Source organism: Hydra vulgaris, chromosome 07 (genome assembly GCF_038396675.1).
Source record: "Hydra vulgaris chromosome 07, alternate assembly HydraT2T_AEP".
Lineage (NCBI taxonomy): Eukaryota > Metazoa > Cnidaria > Hydrozoa > Anthoathecata > Hydridae > Hydra > Hydra vulgaris.
In genome coordinates, this window is record NC_088926.1 from 14208974 (window position 1) to 14230574 (window position 21601).

At 28.8% G+C, this 21601-nt stretch overlaps 3 protein-coding genes and 1 long non-coding RNA gene across 4 annotated transcripts in view; 3 read left to right on the top strand and 1 right to left on the bottom strand.

Annotated features, from left to right (window-relative positions):
• Positions 1–6132: 6132 nt before the first annotated feature.
• Positions 6133–7878, top strand: LOC136082306 (uncharacterized). Its single transcript, XM_065801139.1, has 2 exons — positions 6133–6355; positions 7133–7878. Exon 2 carries the CDS (start codon positions 7140–7142, stop codon positions 7791–7793), a length of 654 nt encoding a protein of 217 aa, XP_065657211.1. The 5' UTR covers positions 6133–6355; positions 7133–7139; the 3' UTR covers positions 7794–7878.
• A 2717-nt stretch (positions 7879–10595) lies between these two features.
• Positions 10596–11517, top strand: LOC136082583 (uncharacterized). The gene is made up of 2 exons (XM_065801998.1): positions 10596–10679; positions 11044–11517. The coding sequence occupies exons 1-2, from the start codon at positions 10596–10598 to the stop codon at positions 11515–11517; spliced, it is 558 nt and encodes a 185-aa protein (XP_065658070.1).
• Positions 11518–13109: 1592 nt separating this feature from the next.
• LOC136082307 (uncharacterized) lies at positions 13110–14665 on the bottom strand. The gene is made up of 2 exons (XR_010639576.1): positions 14462–14665; positions 13110–13626 (listed from the first exon to the last, which is right to left on the bottom strand). It is a non-coding gene; the product is annotated as an uncharacterized LOC136082307 (long non-coding RNA).
• Positions 14666–18001: 3336 nt separating this feature from the next.
• LOC100199568 (echinoderm microtubule-associated protein-like 6) overlaps positions 18002–21601 on the top strand; it is a 44907-nt gene continuing 41307 nt past the window's right edge. The window contains exon 1 of the mRNA XM_065801142.1: positions 18002–18771. Within this exon, the coding sequence (XP_065657214.1) occupies positions 18066–18771 (706 nt within the window). The 5' untranslated portion in view covers positions 18002–18065. The remainder of the gene's footprint in view (positions 18772–21601) is intronic.

The window sequence follows — 21601 nt, forward strand, 5'->3', positions numbered from 1 at the left end:
CTCCTCAATGCAATAACAGTCAGAGTACTTAGAAAAATGCTGGAAACATTGTTTGGAAAACAAACACAAAATTCCTGCTTATAAAATCACAGTTAATGCAAATGTGTTTTATTTAGACACACTTCAATATTTTCAAATTTTTAACACTGAAAATATATCTAGAAATAGTATTATACCACTAGATATAATTTTGATTTAATAATATCAAAGTTTTTCAAATTAGTATTAAAAACAGTTATATAAATAATACAATTATTCTTAATGACAACATCTAATGTTATTATTATTTTATTATAAAAGAACTTAAATATTATAAAAAATATGTTTATAATGTATTTACAACATTATCATAATGTAGTACATAACCATTGTACATACAGTCAAGTACACAATCATTGTGCCATAATTTTAGCAGTATGCATACCATATTATGTATAATAACGTTATTATATATATATATATATATATATATATATATATATATATATATATATATATATATATATATATATATATATATATATATATACTACATATTAAATAGTTGTAACACTACATATTAAATAGTTATAACTACATATATAATATTTGTAGTAATAACTACACATATAATATTTGTATATATATGTATATATATATATATAGTATTATTATGTATATGTGATGATATATAGCAGGGATGTCCAACCTTTTTACAGGGCCATTAATTCGTTTCAAAATCAACTTGAGGGCCACAAACATAAAATACCCAAAATAAAAATTATTAAATTTGAAGTTTTTATTTAAATTTAAATAAACAGTTACACTCATAGTTAAGGTTCAAAGTGAAGTTATACAAAAGTTCGATCAATGTGAAACTTGACACTGTTTTTTTGCATAAATGATCTATGTCTGCTTTTTTATTTGATGATGCAATTCGAAGGGTATTAGTAAGGTGTTCATCTGTCAATAGGCTGATTTAGAAAACAAGACGGTGTCACGTTAAATAAGTAGATCGTTAAATAAGCAGACAAAATGATACTCTGCGCATGCGTTAGTTGACGGATACTTATTTAACGTATCAAGTCACGTTAAATAAGTAGACCGTTAAATAAGTAGACAAATTGAACAGTCGAGGCATTTTTTATTAACCCAAACAAACTAAAAAAAACATACGTTAAACGAACGTAAAGTCATGCGAATTGTTATTTCACGGGATTTTTATAGTGATAATTTACTACTTTTAATAATATTTAACTTACGGGGTATATTCTAGTCAAAATTTATATCTTTTTAGTATAGTATGACAAGAAATATATTTTTAAGAAAAGCTTTTTTCTTTTCTTAGGTCACTTACTGAATAAGTGTACTAAAATAAAAGACATACTTTAATGATATCAAATAAAATAGTTATGAAATAGTCATCTCACGAGCAAATTTACTGTAATTACTAAATAATTTAACTGCACATTTTAGCAAAATGTTTCATGTTAAATTATTTGTCTTTAACATTTATCTAACAACTGTATTTATTTTAAATTTAATATTTAATTTAAGAAAAGTTCTCACTAACAATTAAGCTTTTTGATTAAAAGTAATTGTTACTTGATCGCTCGCACATAAATAGTAAAAAAAGTATTATGATATTTTCACAGCAAGAAGAAAAAGAGGATTTATTAACTAGTGTCTAGCTTTTTTGTATGCGTTAATTTACCTTCCCAAGGTCGAGAAAGCCACTACAGTCGAGGAGGCTACTTTAATTGAGGTTACAACCCTCTCTTGAATCTCTAACACCAAAACACAAACCGCGCACAAGGCTGTTTCGCGGAGAAACAAGTTGAGCGCGGTACTACTAGGGGCGTGGTGATGATCGAACTCGGAACTTCTCGATTACGAGGTGAGCATTTTACCACTACACCACTATTTCACTACTGTTGAATAACAACCTAAACGGTTGTTATTCGACAATTTTAGCGGTGTTATGTATATAGCACAATAACTTACTATTTCTTACTATGTGATGTTTTAAATAAAAAAAACAACACTTCATACTAAACTAAAACTTTATTTTGAAAATAAGATCAAAAAATCCGTACACAATATAAATAACAAAATAAAATAACATGGTTTCTATGTCCTTTTGAAAAAATTTAACTGGGTTGAAACTTGGTCATTTTTGGAAGAAATTTGATATTTCCACATCGAATTACAAGCCTATATAATATAGAAATATAGTATAACATAAATTGTATAATAAAAATGCAGTGAAAAAAAAATTCAATAATAAATACCTGCTTTTGTGCCAGAAAAGTACTTAACAACTGCATTGATCAATATATGTTAATAAATTTATTTACAAAATGAACTCTAAATTTGTGCAAGAAAAATTTGAATCTTTGAAATGTATGAATGTTAAAAATGCTAAAACAGTGACGACATTTACAAGCCAGAATAGTCTAAACTATTACAATGTTCTATAATAAATTGATTAATCTATTATAAAAATCTCATTAAAATTAAAAATATTATAACCATATTTTTAAATAACACTCTTGTCATAGTAGAAGTACTTATAGTTAACTGCTACAAAAACAAACGCTTGGTTTAATAACAGTAGCTATTAATTATATATCAATAATCCTAATTGATATAATAAATAACTGATAAGAATAAAAAATACAAACTGATAAGAATAAAAAATAAACTACAAAGTAAGCAAAACAAATCATCATGCCAATAACGAAATAAAGAAAAAGCAATAGTTGACTTAAAGTAACCAATTATATAACTTTAAACGACTATAAGACATATTTGAACATAAAATAACTAACTTATAAACTAAAATTTTAAATATATTTAATAACTAAAATAAACTAAATTATTAGCTAAAACATAAGATACATAAACAAACCGACGATAGAAAACAAAAAAACTTTTTTGTGTATTGTCATAAAAACTAAAAAAACTGCATAAACAAAAGGATACATAAACACTAATGATGTAAAAGGAATTATAAATCCATATCCAGAAAAACTTGAATGACAATCAATTATTATCATTTTGTCTGCACTTACAAAAATAATTGCAATTAATAGAAAAGGCAGACCTTTTACGACCATCTAACACAGTAACGAAGGGAAACATTTCTAATACACCGTTCTTAATACATTTCAGGTAATGTTGCCTCATATCACTATGTTTCCATATAACTAAACTTGGATCGATACCATTACACAAAGCTGTTGCATTTGCTATTGCAAAAAGACCACAATCATTTCCATTTGGTTGCGTTTGACAATCCATAACTTCGACAATTAAAGAACTGCTTGTTTGACAATTCAAGGATGAACGTGCAACTCTGTGCACTATCAATGGTATATCATCTTTACTTGAACTAATAAAAAGTGAATCGTAGAACTGAATACAATGGGAAACAACATCAGAGGACACATTACTTAAAAGTACCCAATGTGATTTTCTCACATTAATTATCTGCATAAAACTGTAACTTCCCGTAAAACCACCTGAATTAAAACAACTAAAAATACACGAACTTTGAAACCCAGATATTTTAGGAAACTGATATGAAAGCAAACTTTGTGCTATATCAATCAAAGTGTCGTCAAGCCAGCCAGATGGATTTCTTAAAATATCTAAGGCTTTTTCTTTAGACTCTGTTGACAATTTTGAATAAAAATTACTGGCAACAGGAACTGCACAAAAAACTTTAGAAAACTTTGAACTTCTACATTCACTTTTTTTAATTATACTATCAGATTTAACACTTTCTACAACACTATCAACTGGCTTCTCTTCTTTAACTGATAAAACTTTGTTACTACAAATATAGTTACTATTACTATAGTTATTATTAGTATTATAATTGCTTGGAGACGTAGGAAAAGCTTTCACTTCACTAACTTTTATTTTCTTTCTTTCTAAATCATACATTAATGTGGATGTAATCTTTAATGCTGTAGAAGTAGAGTTTGTATTTTCATCACATGATTTTTCATTTATATTTATTTGTTCAGTGATTTGCAAACAATAATTATGTTCTTTTAAAATATTTGAAGAGATAAAACTTAGATTTTCTTTCAAATAAGGCTTCATATTGGGGAGAGCTACAGCTGATTTCCAAACTTTACCATTAAGGGACACAACAGCTCCAGTTGGCTTAAAGTCAGTAATTATAGCAGGTCCAAGCCAATCATGCTCCATACGGTTACCTTTGCGACCTATCTTTTTTCACTATTTTTCACTAAAACCTTGTCACCTATTTTAAAATTAAATGACTTGAAACCTTTTAAATGTTTTTTATCATGGTACTTTTGCATTTTTTTTTGTGCAAAACAAATATTATTATTCACTATGACATGAACTGCAATACGGGAATCCAATATTTGTTAAATCTGTGATTCAGTTGCATTACTTTCTGCAATGTCAATATTATTATCATTAAATTCAGGATCATTATCATTGAGAGCTAAAGATGAAAAAAGTCATGCCTCTCTGCCAAACATTAAAGAAAATGGAGTGAACTTAGTTGAAGAATGTACACATGTACGGAGACCAAATAATACTGGTTCTAATAAAGTATCCCAACTATCTTGGGATTCATTAGCTACTTTTGAAAGAGCTCGCTTAATAATCTGATTCGTTCTCTCATCCTGTCCATTTGTTTGTGGATGATAAGCAGATGTTATTAAATGCTTAATATTAAAAGTAGAAAATACAAAATCATTCAAGCTATTAACAAATTCTCTCCCTTGGTCTGATAGTACTTTTTTTGGAGGGCTAAATCGATAAAACAAAGTCACAAGACACTTAGAAACAAAAAAAGCAGATTTTTCTGGTATTGAAAAAGCTTCAACATACTTACTCCAAAGGTCAGTAACAGTTAAAATGTATTTATTGCCTTGTGTTGTAAGTGGAAGGGGACCAATGAGGTCTATACCTAAAAACTCCCACAATCCGTTGACCTTAATTGGTTTTAGTTCGGGAGCACAAGTTTTAATCTTCTCCATGCGCTGGCACTTGTCGCATTCTTTCACCCATTTTGTGATATCACAAACCATACCTATATAACATTATGCAAACAATATGATAAGCATTTTATACTGGAAAAATTTACTATTATAATTACAATTAGATCAAGTTAGAAAATGAACCATGTTGAAAATCATTTTTAATGCAAAGAAAACAATTATTATATGAGAAAATTTGATAAAAAATATATTAAATTGAAATATTTAACCCTATTACCTAGCCAATAAAAAGCACTTTTTAGCTTAATTCTTGTGTTATTAAGCCCAACATGAGCTCCATGATTAGAGTCATGCACATCTCTAAAAGCATATTTTTTTTCTTCATCTGTTAAAAGAACTTGCAGCTTATTAGAAGCAGTTACATAGTACAGCCTTCGATCTAAGAGAAAAAAATAAAAAACAAGTGTTTCCATACTTCCATTAAACTATTAAAAAAAAAATGTTCATTTGAAGTTCATTTGGGTTTGCAGAATTTTGTTTGCAATGTTTACATTTGCATGCCAAAGGTGTATGCAATGGTTACTTTTCAATATTAGTCATTGCAGAACTATTTCTGTAATGTTTAGAATCGTATATAAATTATATGCAAACGTTTACAGCACATGTAAACATTTGTAAACACATGTGACATGTGTATGCAAAACGTGAATGCAACGGTTACTTTTGTATATGTTCATTTGAGGATTAGTCATTTGCAGAACTATAACTGCAATTTTAACAATTTTATATAAATTATGCGCAAATGTTTACATTTGTATACAATGTTTACATTTTATCTGAGATTAAAGTCTAAATCTTCAAAAAAAGTTAAAGTCCAAATACAAAATTACTCTTAATATTAATTCATACCAGTAAACTGAAATTTTTTTGCATATTTTAGAAATGATTTACGCTGTTTTAAGCTCATACATTTCTTAATTGTTCCATCATAAAGATATTTTTTAACATCTTCAACAGAGTAATCGTGGTCAGCTATCTTTTTTGTTTATAAGCATTGTTACTTATTTAACGCTGGGTTTTAGGATCCTAGTTTTAAGTGTTTCAGCGCTTTTACGCTTGCGCAGAACTGTTTGTCTACTTATTTAACGATCTACTTATTTAACGCGACAACGGGAACGTTAAAAGTGTTTGGGAAATCCCAAAATAAGACTGGTGCATAATAATTTTTAACGTTTTGATTTTTTGAAATCGCGTTCTCAAACTAATAAGAACCATTTAAAAATGGATATTACATGTAATTCATAGAGTTCAAATTCAGAAGTTATATCTTCTTTATCGAAATTGAATTCACATACTGCATATTCTTTATCAATTTCAAACCAAAAAAGGTAAATTGTTGTTTTGTAAGATTTTTCAACCTTTAAATTTATTAGAAATGTTTTGAAATTTAAGCATGTCACAACTTTTGAGAGATATTGCTAATTTACTTGGTAATATATTTTTACATTGATGTAATAAAATTATGATGATATTTTATGCAAATATAATTATATATCGCATGTAATATATTATTATATTTGAATAAATATCAAATAGCTTGATATTTACATATTGTATTTGTACCAAATATAGTTTATATAAATTACATATTTATATTTAATATATAATTTCATAAGTTATATGTATTTATGTGTATATATATATATATATATATATATATATATATATATATATATATATATATATATATATATATATATATATATATATATAAATTATGTTAGTGTATTCTACAAACAGAGTGCTCAATGTTTTAAAAGAACAGAGCAATAATAAATTAAATTAATATATATATATATATATATATATATATATATATATATATATATATATATATATATATATAATTAATTTGTATATATATATATAATTAATTTATATATATATATATATATATATATATATATATATATATATTATATATATATATATATATATATATATATATATAAATTATATATCAATTATAAATATATAAACTTTATAAACTACATTTGATACAAATACAATATGAAAATATCAATGTTTATCAAAATTTATCAATCAATTTATGATCAGGATTTGACTCGAATTAGCATAAACATTAACTAACTGTTTTTATTTAGAACATGTATGCACTGGAATATTGAAAAAGATATAATAATGATGAGAGAAGTGGCAGCTTTAGGTGTTTTAATACAAAAGCCTGGAAGTAAAGAACGTGGGCAGTTGTGGCAGCTGGTTTCTGACTCATTAAACAAAAATGGTTTCTGTGTTACAAGCAGAGGAGTAGGAGATCGATTATCGATTAATATGAAAAAGCATCGTGTTCAGGCAAACACGAAAAAAAAACTTTCTGGTGAAGGCGGAGAAGAAATAACTGAATATGATATTTTGGTTGAAGAATTAATTGAAATCAGTGATGACACAGATGCTCAGAAAGATGAAAAATCTAAAGAAAGAAAAAATGCAGTAGATGAAGATCGAATGAGTGCTTTAGATATAAGAAATACTGTTATGGAGCGTTTTGGGGAAACAAGGAAGCGAAAAGCTCTTGATATTGAAGACAAGTCTCCAAAATCTTCTCGCAGATCATCAAGTGATACATTGACATTTTTGCGTGAAAAAATGGAAGTAGATAAGGAAAATAGGCCCATTGAGCGAGAAGAAAGAGCTGAAGCAAGAGTTCTTGCCCAGCAACAACAAAATAATATTCAAAATATGTTTAATCATATGTTAGCTCAACAAACAGAAATATTAAAAATGTTATTAGAAAAAAGAAACTAGTTTTTATTTTTAATAAACTCTATATTTTTGTTAAGCAGAACTATTGTTTGCATTTTCTTTTTGGAATAAATAATTATTTTTGTTACTTTATTTGTATATTTTAAAGAATCATGAAAGTTAAACAAGACTATTAATAACTATCTATAAGATTTACAACAGGCAATACTATTAATGAGTTAGGAAGTATCAATATGATTTGAAATTAAATTATTGAAAATACTCTTGTAGGGAGGGAGCTTTCAAACCAAAATAATCTGAAACAATGCTCCCATAAAGACAAGTGTGTGCATTTTGTAACAATGAACAAACTGTATATACCTTTCCAATAGGACTTAAGCCAAGTTTTTGAGACTGTTTAAAATCTATGAATTTAAAATAATTTGTCATTAAACCAAATACCCACTCAACACTAACACGCTGTGCACTCATAGCTTTGTTAAATGCAAGTTGGTCTGGCGTAACATTCATACTTCTGTATGGTGCTAGCAGGTGTACTAGAAGTGGATAGGCTGGGTCGCCATATAAGCATAAAGGACTCCCATCATGCCATGCAAACTCTTGCAACTGTGGCAATAAACCAGATTCGTATAGCATAGTGCTATCATGTTTTTTACCCTCAAAAGGACCAGCTAAGTTTGCTATCATGCCATTGGGAACTACAACACTTTGAAATTTTAGTGCATGGATTCTCTTATGACCATTATAGACAATTCTTTGATTTGTTTTAGGCCTAGCAATTCTACGAACAGTTCCATCGATAAAACCAAAACAGTTATTAAGGGGTGCCCCTTTTCGATAAATATAATCAGCAAACTCTCGAAGTTTGTTTGATTGTAACATTGGTTGATCCCAAAGTAATAGTTTATAACTATGCCAATTGTAAACATGATCAATTACTTTGTTAAATATCAGACAAATTTCTGTAGGGTTCCTTCTAAACGTATTTGCCATATCAGTATAGCGACATGGAAATGCTAATCTTTTAAGCATAATGCATAAGGCTTCTATTCCTCTACAGATTGTTCCTTGGGAGCATTTTATTACATCAGGTAACCTGAAAATATTTAGCAATTGTGGTAAGTCAATTTTACGAAAACGTAGATCGGTCCAACACTGTGCATCATCCAACAACGATAGGTTAAACTTATTGTAGTCCCAGTGAGGATATATATCTCTTGAATAGTTTAGTTCATAGAGCAGTGCGAACTCACAATCATCTAATATGTCCTCTGAATATGCAATTAAAATCGTGTCTCTTGCCGTTTTAAGGCTGTTTATTGCAGCCATATTTCAGTTTGATATTTTTACTAATAACTTTATGTATGTATCAATCAATCAAAATTTATTGACAGGCTCAAGGCCCAATATAATAAATATACAATGGGTAAAATAAAGTGGATTAGAATAAAACAAAGACTAACTCAAGTTTTTAAATTTTATTATCTCTAAATACGCGGGAAACTCAGACTTGATTTTATGGCTATGTAGACTACTAAAACTGGATAATTAGGCAGTTTATTAATTTTTTAGGCTTTAAAACCTAATATATTTTAAAACTAGAAGAGTTTATCTTTATATTAAGATAAATTAGATTGGGTTACTATTTTAAGTTTAAAAACAGTGTACATCAAATCCTGTTATTTGGCTATAAATAAATATAAAAATGACTGAGTCTCATATAACAAAACTAAGAAAATTATGTCGAATACGTGGATAAAATCTTGGAAATCGTAGTGTTTTTTTAACAAACCATCTAATTAGAATAGAATTGCATTTTCTTATACGAATCGACAAGGACGACCCAACAATGCACACACAGAAGATCTGTTACAGATGCTATTCAATAATGAGAAACATGGAAAGAGGTAATACTAATCTTAAATTAAGAACCTGGATTAGCAATAGCAAGAAATGTGAATGTGTTTGCTTCAAACTAAATAAAGAAAAGAAACCAAAAAAAACTGTAAAAGGAAGGCCCTTAAGTATTGCCAATGAAAAAATTTGGACGTAAAAAATAACATACAAGCTAAACTTTCATCTCTAAATTTAAATCTGAAACTACAAGACATTAACCAAAACTTTAACCCACATGCACATCTTTGTGTATGTTATATTTGTAATGGTATTATTATTAGGCAATCAAAAAAGTTTGTGCGGTTTTGCAGATCCATAAATAAATACACATAAAAACAGTTTTAATAAAGTTTATTCTAAAAAATTGTTTCTTTCAACAAAAATAACTTTTTCCCATCGTGAAACAAGCTGGTATATTCCATTTTTATAAAAGTCTTGAGTTTGGTAGCTAAAAAATTGAATTAACTCATTTTCGAGATCTTCTCTATTTCAAAACTGTCGATTCCTCATATGATTATCCAGGGCCAAAAACAGGTGATAGTCGCTTGGCGCAAGGTCTGGTGAATACGGAGGTTGAGGTAGAATCTCCCATTGTAAACGTGCTAGAGTTTCCCGCGTGATTTTTGCGGTGTGTGGTCTGGCGTTGTCCTGGTCGAACACAACACCTTTTCTGTTTGCCAAAGCTACTTGTTTTTTGGTAAAGAGCAACCAAAACTCTGTCCAATTAGGCTGAGTATATCTCAGCAGTAATGGTTTGCCCACTTGGTAGCAACTCAAAGCGAACAATACCTGCTGTAGTCCACCATACACACAGTAAAACCTTTTGTTGGTGAATGCTTGGTTTAGGAGTCATCGATACTGGATCGTTACTGGCTAGCCAATGGTATATTCGTTTTTTGTTGCAGTACATAATCCATTTTTCATCGTACGTCAACATTCGGTCAAAAAATGGCACTAAATTGTGGCGGGAAAGCAATGAAGAACAAATGGTTAACTCAATTGGTTACTCAAAATGGTTACTCAATTCATAAGGTAATTCATAAAGTCAAATAGTTACTCAATTCATAGGGTACCCGTTTGCTCAACTTCCAACGGTTTCCAAGTAGACGCAAATGTAAACGAATAGTTTCCTCACTCACATTAAATCTTTAGGCAAGGTCCTGACATGTTTGACTGGAGTCCTGCTCGATCGCCAGCTTGATATCCTCGTTGTTTACGATGGATGGTCTTCCAGAGCTAAGTTCATCTTCAAGGTTTTCATTTCCAGAAGAAAATTTTTAAACCACTTTTGACCCGCCCGTTCTGCTATGGTATCTTTGGTTCCAAGTTTGAACTCATAAAGTAAACAGGCATGAATTATTGCATCTGACACAGCCATACAGCCATACTGACGCAGAGCGTCAGTAACAACATTACATCGCTTGAAACAGTCAATAGCAACATCACAACCGATACCGACGATATATGCGCATCGTTAAATAACTATTTTCAATCAGTCTTTGTTTTAGAGCCCGAAGGTTCAATGCCAGGCTTTGAAAGTCGTACTGAAGCAGTTTGTGTCATCGATCCAGCAAGTTTCTCTACCGATATAGTACAAAAATGCCTAAACAACCTTGATAAAAGAAAATCAACCGGCTACGATGGATTACATCCAAGGGTCCTTAGTAAATGTTCAGCTACCTTTGCCAAGCCTCTTTCGCTTATCTATAAGTGCTCGTTTGCAACTGGTGTAGTTCCTGAATTATGGAAAAAATCGAATGTAACTCCTATTTTCAAGAAGGGGAGTAGGCTTAAAGCATCCAACTACCGGCAGTCTCGCTCACTTCCATACCTTGCAAAATTATGGAAAGTATTTTACAAAAAAGAATAATGGAACACTGCGTTGCTAATGGTCTAATTTCTCCAAATCAGCATGGCTTTGTTCATCGTAAGGGATGTGTATCAAACCTTTTAGAAACTCGGGATATCATGACGGAAGCAACTCACTGCAGACATGCAGTAGACGTCATTTACACAGACTTTGCAAAGGCGTTTGACAAAGTACCACATAAACGCCTTCTTCATAAGCTGAGAGCGTACGGTATTCAAGGCGCTTTTCTTGACTGGATCGCAGCTTGGCTAAGCAATCGATGTCAACGAGTGGTTATAAACAGCATTACTTCTGAATGGAAAGCAGTCACTAGTGGAGTGCCTCAAGGCTCAGTCTTGGGGCCTTTGCTATTCGTAATCTTTGTAAACGACCTGCGGGACAGTATTACTCATCATATGAAACTGTTTGCCGACGACAGCAAAATAATAGGGATAATTAAAAAGGAGTCGGACAACATCACTCTCCAAGATGACGTTGACAAAGCAGTGAAATGGTCACATATTTGGCTCTTGCATTTCAACGTTGAGAAATGCAAAGTAATGCATGTTGGGCGCGGATGTAACAAGTCAACGTACAAATACTCAATGTCAAACGTCGATGGCACCCGTCGTCCTCTCGAAGAAACCGAAGTCGAAAGAGACCTTGGTGTGATGGTCTCGAATGACTTTAACGTTAGACCGCAAATAGAGTCAGCCGTATCAGTAGCGAATAGAGTGCTAGGGCGATTCAAAAAAACATTTCGCAGTCGCAGTTTTTATTTATGGCGCACTCTGTATCTCACTTACATTCGCCCCCATCTTGAGTTTGCTGTACAAGCCTGGTCACCGCATTTAAAATCAGACATTGCCATTCTCGAGCAAGTCCAACATCGAGCAACAAAAACAATATCGACTATTAAACACATGACCTATGAAGATCGACTCCAACGGCTCGGTTTAACAACTCTTGAAGAACGCCGAAAAAAGAACAGATCTTATCGAGCAATTCAAAATCACTCGTAAACTCGAGCTTGTTAGTTTTGTTGTCCCGCAAAAAATTTCAAAAAGTAAAGATAAGTATATTCTAAGAGGCCATAACCATAAACTAGAACGTCAGATGGTAAAAAACTGCGAGAAGCGGTATAACTTTTTTTCAAATAGAATTGTCGCCCCATGGAATGCGCTTTCGCAAGAAGCAGTGAACGCTCAATCCGTCAACGCTTTCAAAAACAACATAAGAAAGTAACTTTATAGATACAATTGCTGCTTTGTCTGTAGCTTCTGTATCTCCATGTTCGTCAGCATAGCGGGGCCTGGTGTAGCACCTCTTCATCAAATTATAAATAGATTATTGTATTTGTATTTGATCACTGAATAATAATAATAATAATAATAATACTCCACTTAAGACTTTTAAATTTAAAACACACTAATAAAACTTATGAAACACACTGATTGATTCTCCTTAAAACAAGCTTTAATTTATATGCAAAATCATCCCCCCACCACAACCAGTTTTCTTAATACATTTCTTAGAAATAGGCAATTAGGATAAACCGCACGAACTTTTTTGGTTGCCTGATATAAACTAGTTATTTTAAAAAACTGTCTGCATTTGTTTTTTGCACCATGTATATTTCCACTTATCAATAATAAACTATTATTTAAAACAAAATGCTCTAAATGCTCCTTTTCAATTTCAATTGATGGATCCTCTAGCAATGTTATTGAAATGATAAATAATATTCAAGAAGAATGTAAGCAACGTTGTGGTAGATTATTTAAAGTGTCACAACTGTCAGAACGCATGAATCATCAAAATATTTGTCAGACTCCAATACCAATTTCCTCAACCTTGCCAATATCATCATCACAAATAAGTCTTTCAGATATATTTGCATTAAATTCAAAAAGTGTTATCACAAAGGATATTGATGCTGTTGTACTTCATGTAATTAAACCAAAAAATGTTGCAAACATTTGGCAGTAAACAATCAAGCACTTGACTGTGAAGAGTTTAACAAATATATTGAGAAGCAACGTCAAATAAAACAACTTCAGATAAGTACTCAGGATCTTGAAGATAAAACACGAATCATAACAGAAGCACTTGAAACTCACATATATCACCCTGAAAATGAAGAATATATGAAGTTAGTATTTGAACCACACATAATTCACTTTGAAGAGAAAAAAAAAGAAAAGGTAAACATTAGTGAAAAAAGTAGTATATTCATTTATTCCAAATTTTAAAAAAAGCATATTTAAATAGGTATAGTCAGTATGTATTTGTTTATATGTATATGTGTATCTAATATATATATGAAAAAAGGGTAAATGAAAGTGTAATTTAACATATATAACTTATTTCATTTAAAAAAAATTAGATGAAAAGTATCCTTGAATTATGCAACTCAATACCAAAGCTTGTAGTCAAACTTGGGTTCAACGATACTGACATATACAAAGAAGCTATTGAACTTTGTCAGAACTTTAAAGTCCTATTTGATAAGTTTGGGACTTAATAACTTCTGCCAACATCTCAACAAAGAAGACATTCAAAATTTTGGTATGACATGTATTATTATTATTATATATACATTATTATTATTATACATTCACAGAAAATCAAATTGAAGGTTTTATGAAATACTTCCGTGATAATTGGCCAAATAATTCAATTACACCATATGCTTGAATATCATGCATCTTTCATTAGGAAATGGGGTGTAAGACTTGGTACTTATGGAGAACAGGGTGCAAAGAGTATTTATGCTGAATTCAACAGAATGAAGAGTACATACTAGCACATGAAAGGAACACATAACTCAAAAGTATAATGGATAAGCACTTCATAAAAAACCATCCAACTGTAAAAAAATATCAACAAAAAGCTTTGCCTAAAAAGAGAAAAATTGCAGATAGTTAAAATAATTTTATAAAACATTGCAAAAGGGTTTTCATACATTGCAAACGGGTTTTCAGAATATATATGGCAGTGTTATGGCGTAAATATTACTTCGTCAGTATTTGTAAACCTTTAAATAAATAAAAAGAAAACTTATCAATTTTTAAAAGCATTAAATTGAAACAAAAAAAAAGTATACCAGTTATAATTTTAGTTTTAAATGATTCATACACTATTATATTTTTAAAAAAAACTAGTAGTGACTAACAAATTTACAACTTTAAAATATAGACCATAATGTAACTACAGGTTAAACTTTCCCAGAAAAACAACCAAGTTTCACTTTAGTTCCACATCTTTTCTCCTCCTAAAATTATTTAAATGATAGCTTTGGTAAAACCTACCATACCAAAAATATTTTTTTGACATAATTTCTTAGAGATAATTTAGCATTATCCACAAATAATTAAAGTTTGAAAAGTATGCAACTTTAGTAAGAAATCCCTTTTTAACCGCGATCGTTTCTGTTTACAAACAGAAACGATCAAACAGTTTTGAACAAAGTATTACGCATGCGCGTGTTAAAAGTCCATTACTAAACCGCCGTGTCGTAGACGGGTTAAATTTTTTTAAAAACTTAAATAAGAAAATTTGGGTTTCTTAAACCCAAATATACTAATCAAAAAAAATTTGGACTCAAAAAATCAAAATACCGTATTATCGTATCATACTTTAAACAATAAGTCTCAAGAAACGGTCCAAAAGTTGGCGAATCCTTAAAATTTAACCAAAAAAAATATATACTAACGTCTTTCGTGGAACTAATTAATTCCAGGAGAAGACGATAATATATTTGTAATAATTCCTCCCAATTATTACTATTATTATTGTTATTATTATTATTACTATTACTATTTTTGGAGAGGAGGGAAGGCGGCTTTTTTTTTGGATTTTGACTCACTACTTAAGAAATGATTTTGTTGTGTTTCCAAGTCGGTCAGTTTTAAAAGTGTTTCCAATTCGGTAAAAGAGATTGGATATTAAAAATTCTATTCATCGTGTATTATGGTGTAAACAAGTTAAAGCTAGGCGACAATATTTTCAATTACAAAAAATATCACGTTGTTGAAAATAGTGTTATGAAATATATTTTTATCTGTGTTATATACGTTTAGTTTTTGATTTGTTTTTTACTTTATATTAGGTTGAAAATTCGTGTTATCGTAAACAACAGTGTCATTTATATATTTATGTGTTTTTTTTTAATTTTTTAAAAACTAATATGCGATATCTAAATATTTCGATTCTAAATATTTCAACTTCTTTTGATTTATTTACATTGTGTTGTTGAGTGTTGTATTTTTTCGAGTCTTTTTGTATTTTTTATATAATAAAGGCGTATATTTTTTTCTAATCACTAAAATAATTTACTAACAAATATTTTAACGTTTGCTTGTTTCAAATGTTCCATATAAAAATTGCATAAAATTTTAATATTTAATATTAGCAAGTAAATGAGCTGCTATTGATTTTTTTTAGTATTATCACTGTTTTTTGTGCCAATTATTATGCATTCTCTCAAATAAATTATCAAATCTTTAATTGATGTTTTTATAATTTACATATTTAAAATATTTTCAAAACGATTATTAAAAGTCTAAAATTGTTTTAAATATTTAAAAATTCTTTGAATTAACCAATTTTTACCGTAGATACTAAAAGATCATTGTTTAAAAAGGATATCCAACAACTTTATTTATTAAAATAAATTACTCTAAAGTGATGGTTTTGGTTTGCTTAATTTAATTTTTATAATGAATTTAAATTAAAAGGCTGTTTGCCATTACCAAAACCTATGTTGATATGTTATCATTTATGGCATTTATCCCTATGAAAATTAGTTTGTTTATGTACACTCGGCTGCATTTATCCCTACAAAAAAAATGGCAATGTTTCAGTTGCCTGCCCCTACCATTTTATGATTGATTTTGATAGAGGATTTCATGCTGATTAAGGATTGTATAAAAACATTGACCTGAAAATTTGAGGAAAGCACTCTAATTTGATGTTGAAGTTTAAAAAATTATTCTAAAAACACTAATATCATTATCTTTTTAAAAACGTCTTTTAATCGGTTTTTATTAAGAAATCAATCATTTAGAAAATCTTTTTTTTTAATTACACAACCTGATTTTTATTGTTGTCATTATTGAAATTTATTTAAGTTCAGTTAAATATTATAATGAATATATCTATTTTTTTTAAATAAAAAATCTTTGAGACAGCCTTTTAGATGTACATACATTGACCAACAAATAGGGATTAGCACATTTAAATGTACATACATCAACTGACAAATAGGGATTGGCGCAATTGAATGTACATGGTTAAGATTAGGGTTTGGGTCCAAATCAATCAGAAACTAATGGGTTTTGCTTTAAATAGTTTTTCTTTAAAGTGTTAAAAACCAGGCTGAAAAAATTAAAATGGTGATTATTAGCGTTTTTATTAACATTTTTTAAATTTCAACATTAAAATAGAATGCTTTCCTCAAATTTATAGGTCAATGTTTTTATAGGATTCTTAATCAGCATGAAATTCTCTATCGAAATCAATCATAAAATGATAGGGGTAGGCAACTGAAACAGTGCATGAGTTATTTAATAACTATTTTATCAGGATTCTTCTTTTTCAACTATTTGCACAAAAATATAATAGAAAGGTTTGTGTAAAGATTTTCAGGTGTAAAAGAGTATTACTTAATATTGTCATGTGATAAAAAGATGATTACAACTATATATTAGTTAAAGTGTCTTGAATTGCTTTTAACTTTTAAAACCAATCACTTTTTTTAAATAAAAAATATTGCTTTTAAAATTTATGCGTTTCTAAAATGTTTTATATACAATATTAAATTTAAGCTAATATTTTTCAAACTTTGTTTGCTTTTTTGTTGTATTAAAATACTCCTTTAAACAACTATTCTATATTGAGTTATTTTAATCCTTATTATACTGAATTAATTGTGTTAGTATTCTGATCAGCACTAGAATTGATATTATTTTTAATTTTGTTACCATTATAATTAATATTGTTATTGCTACTATTATTAATTTATTGTTGTTGTTATGAATAAAAATACTTATAACAATTATATAGAATTTTTGTTGTTATTATTGTTTTATTATAGTAATTACTGAAGAATTTATTTTGTGTAAAGTTGCATCATTGTTATTAATATTATTATTATTATTATTATTATTATTATTATTATTATTAATGTTATTATTATTATTATTATTATTATTATTATTATTATTATATATATATATATATATATATAATAGTAATAATAATAATATTAATAATGTAATATATATAAATATATAATACAATTATGTATTTGTAGCCATAACTTTTCCTAAAATAATGATAATAATATTCTAAAAATATATTTGATTAATTAATTGTTATAATAATGTACTTTAATATCTCAAATCTAATTTAGTCAATCTAGTTTAAATCAACTCTAATTTAAATTTATATAAGTATACTTTATGTTCATTGTAAATAATAAAGATAAAAAAAATAATAATAATAACTGCCTGGATCAGCCTCTGATGTTTTTATTTAACTTATAGAAATTATTTATTATTGAAATAATGCCAAAGGCAAGAATACCACCTCGCTCAACTGGGCCTGTAAAAGCTACATCGACAGCTGTAAATAAAAATATAACACCTGCATGGACAGGAATGATAGGAGTGCCTGAAGTACCTACTTCAAAAGCTTTTGTTTATGCAGATAATGATGATGATGAAGATGATGATAATTTATCTGTTCATTTACGTTCCGATGTTCATAGTATTTCAAGAAATTCTATCAATTCAATTAGAAATAGTAATGCAGGTTTTAATTTAAAAAACTCAATGAATGCTTTAAACTTGAATCAGTTTGTTGATAACTCTGACATGATTTTTCAAAAAAGAAATCAAGTGAACAATAGTAGTTTATTGTATTCAGACAATGTAAAAAGAAAGCAAGAACTAGGACCAATTGAACCTAATATTTCAAATGAGTTTGAAAAGTTAGTTTTATCAGGAAATTATGTAGATTTTCCTCAAGTTGCTTTATTAATTGGACATGCTAGTAACCTTGAACAAGCAGAAGCCTTACTAAAAAGAGATATTTTAGCATGGTTAGACTGTTTTATGATGTATTTGTTAGTCATTAGTTCTACTTGTCCAGGCAGGGTTTCAAATTTATTACGTTATAGTCGAGTAATTTTATGGATATATAAAGAGGCGCCAGATAATTCTGCATGGTGGAGGTATGATAAAGCCTATAGGAGAATGGCAGCTATTAAAGGTAAAAAGGCATATTTTTTTACAAGTAGTGTAAATTGACTTATTTTAGGTTTCCACTTGAAGTCTAAAAATCATTCAAATATTAACAATATTCTCAAGTTTTTTTATTAAATTAATAATCCCTGACTTATCCTAATAAATTTGAATGCAAGCTAATAATTATTTAAGTTTTAATTTTTGCCTTTTATCCTTAAAGTTAATAAAAAAAAAAATTATTTTATTTTTATTATAGGACACATATGATAATTGATGTGATAAAGAATGAACCTTGAGAAATAAGGCTTTTCCCCACAGAATCAAGTTAAGGGTTAGTCTACCAGGGATATGATGGCATTTAAACTACCAGGGATTAGAAGACTTGAAAAAACTTCTCACCTTTTTTAACTAGATTTAAATTTGCTCTTCCGGATATTACACTTGCAAAAGTTTACCTTATGTAATGCATTATATAAAAAATAGAGAATAATAAGAATGACTTGCAAAAATAATCCTCTGAATCAATTCATTTCAAATAAAATTTTTTGCAACAATTCCTTAAAAAATAAGTGCTTTGAAAAGCAGGAATACTTATAACTTGCCTGTTTTCCTTTCAGATTTTTGAAGCTAAACAATTGAGCTTTTAATTCTGCCATTTTTCATCGTTATTTTCTGATAGTGTTTTTATTTTACACTAGGGCTAATGCTATAATGCTATAATTTTTCAATTTCAGATGGAATTTCGTTCCTGGATAGTGCTGTTTTCACTTTTTTATGTTGCATTAAATTATTAAAACTTATTGTCTGACGATGGTATAGGCCCTGGACATCGGAAATAAAAGCAGGCCTTGTTTTAAAGTGTTAAGCTTAGAGCGATTTACGTATGCCTTAAGCAATTTTTATGAAAGCGGTAAACAATTTTGGTTAAGCGACTTTTTATCATTTTTTAACTTTTAAATTATACTACAAGCGGTAAGATAAAAGAAGTAATTAATTTTGAAAAAAGTCACATTATCTTTTGAATGACAGTTATGTAAAAATATTTTTTACAAAAGTTTGAGTGACAATTATGTTGATATAAGCGCTATTTACTAATTATAAAAGCTCAAATAAAGTTAAAAGTTTGTTTTTATTTTATTGTAATGATTGATTTTTTAAGCTTGAAGCAAAGATTATAAAAACATAATTTAATTCTGATAAAAAATATATGGTTTAATTTATAACTAATTTAATAAAAATATATAATTTTATTCTGATGGAAATAAAATATATAATTAAATTTAGCTTTAAAAAATATATAATTTAATTTTGATTTAAAAAATATATTTAAATTTATTAAAATTAAAGTTAATGCTTGGGTTTAACTTAACTGTCAAATCTCACAGTTTGAAAATTTAGGGGTGAGTCATCAACGAAAACACCGAAAAAGTTCTTTGGAGGGATGATAATATGGACCCTTGGATACTATTGGAAGTGGTTTTAAAATTAACCATTACTGTCCGAAAAAGAAATTTTAATTTTAATATTTTTATAGTAAGAACGCTCGTATTATGTATTTTTTCAAAGGGTTTTATGAAGTAAAAACATTTTTATAAGCTTATATTGATATTTTATTTTAAATATAGAATAAATAACAACAAACATTTTTAAAAATTTTAACTCAAACAAAAAAATTGCTTTTTCTTCTACAAAACTAGAACCCACCACATATCTAATGTTGAACATCAGTTTGGTTTTGATTTCTTGTTAATCCACAACATTTTTTTAAGTTCATCATTTTTGTCCTAGTATTCAAACTAAAATTAATGATATTTTGTTAGAGGAACTAAAAAAATACATTTAAAATGCCCAATTCTGCTAAAACTCATGCTGAGTGTCGAAACATGGTTTGCTTCTCTGCATGTCAAAATGTGATCAAAGTATAACACCATTCTTGATAAGCAGATCAGCAAAACACTCCCCAAAACCATAAGACTTTAATGATGATCATCTTTCAAATGGAATGTGCACAAATTGTCGTTTTATTCTGCAAAAAATTGATGAGGGAAAAACATCACAGCCATTTCCCAAATTGTATGATTTCAGTTCAATTGCTGTGAAGCCATCAACAAGAAATTCTCCTGCATGTGACTGTATTATTTGTCAAATTTGTCAAAGTCAAAGAGCAAAAATTCATCTCCTTTGTCCAGCAGTACTACTCAAGAGAAATTATCTAAAGTTGAAAAAAGATACACAAAATGCCTTACTGTGATTGGACTGGGTTTATCCCATAAGTGCACCCCTGGAACTAGAAGGACTAACCTTATTGCACTTGCAAAAACAGATGCAAAAAGTGCAGAAATTCTTGCATCTTCTGTTTTGGGAACCCAGAAAGCATCTTTATATGGCATATTCGGAGATGCATCCTGGGTTCTACTAAATCACCTAAATTACCACTGAAACTTGGTAAGTGTTTTTTCACTACTTTTTACCCAATATATTTCTTTTCATTAGGTACATTTTATTCTATTATTCCATTTTAAATTTCAGGCAAACCTACTCCAACACAACTGTTTAAGGATCCTCTTCCAACTGAAAGTCTTGTGACATTTCAAGTTAACACTGGTTTGTCCAACAACCAGATGAGACAACTTGCTTCAACTTTTAACTCTGCAGGCAAACAAAAAATTGTTGAGCCATATTTTGCTAGGAAATTTGCAGAGCAAGGAAAGTTGCTCAAAGATCACTTTTCTGTCACTAAAATTAAATGTTCTGACATTGACCACCTTAGAGATGTTTTTCATTGTAATGATTTTGGCAGCCTTCTTCAATTTATGGTATCAGTAAGATCTGTCTCCGAGAAACATCTAGTTAAG

Coding starts and splice junctions, on each gene's coding strand:
- LOC136082306 (XM_065801139.1), top strand. CDS start 7,140: ATGCACTGGAATATTGAAAAAGATATAATAATGATGAGAGAAGTGGCA.
- LOC136082583 (XM_065801998.1), top strand. CDS start 10,596: ATGGCACTAAATTGTGGCGGGAAAGCAATGAAGAACAAATGGTTAACT. Junction 10,680..11,043: donor ATGGTTACTCAATTCATAAG/GTAATTCATAAA, acceptor ATACTGACGCAG/AGCGTCAGTAACAACATTAC.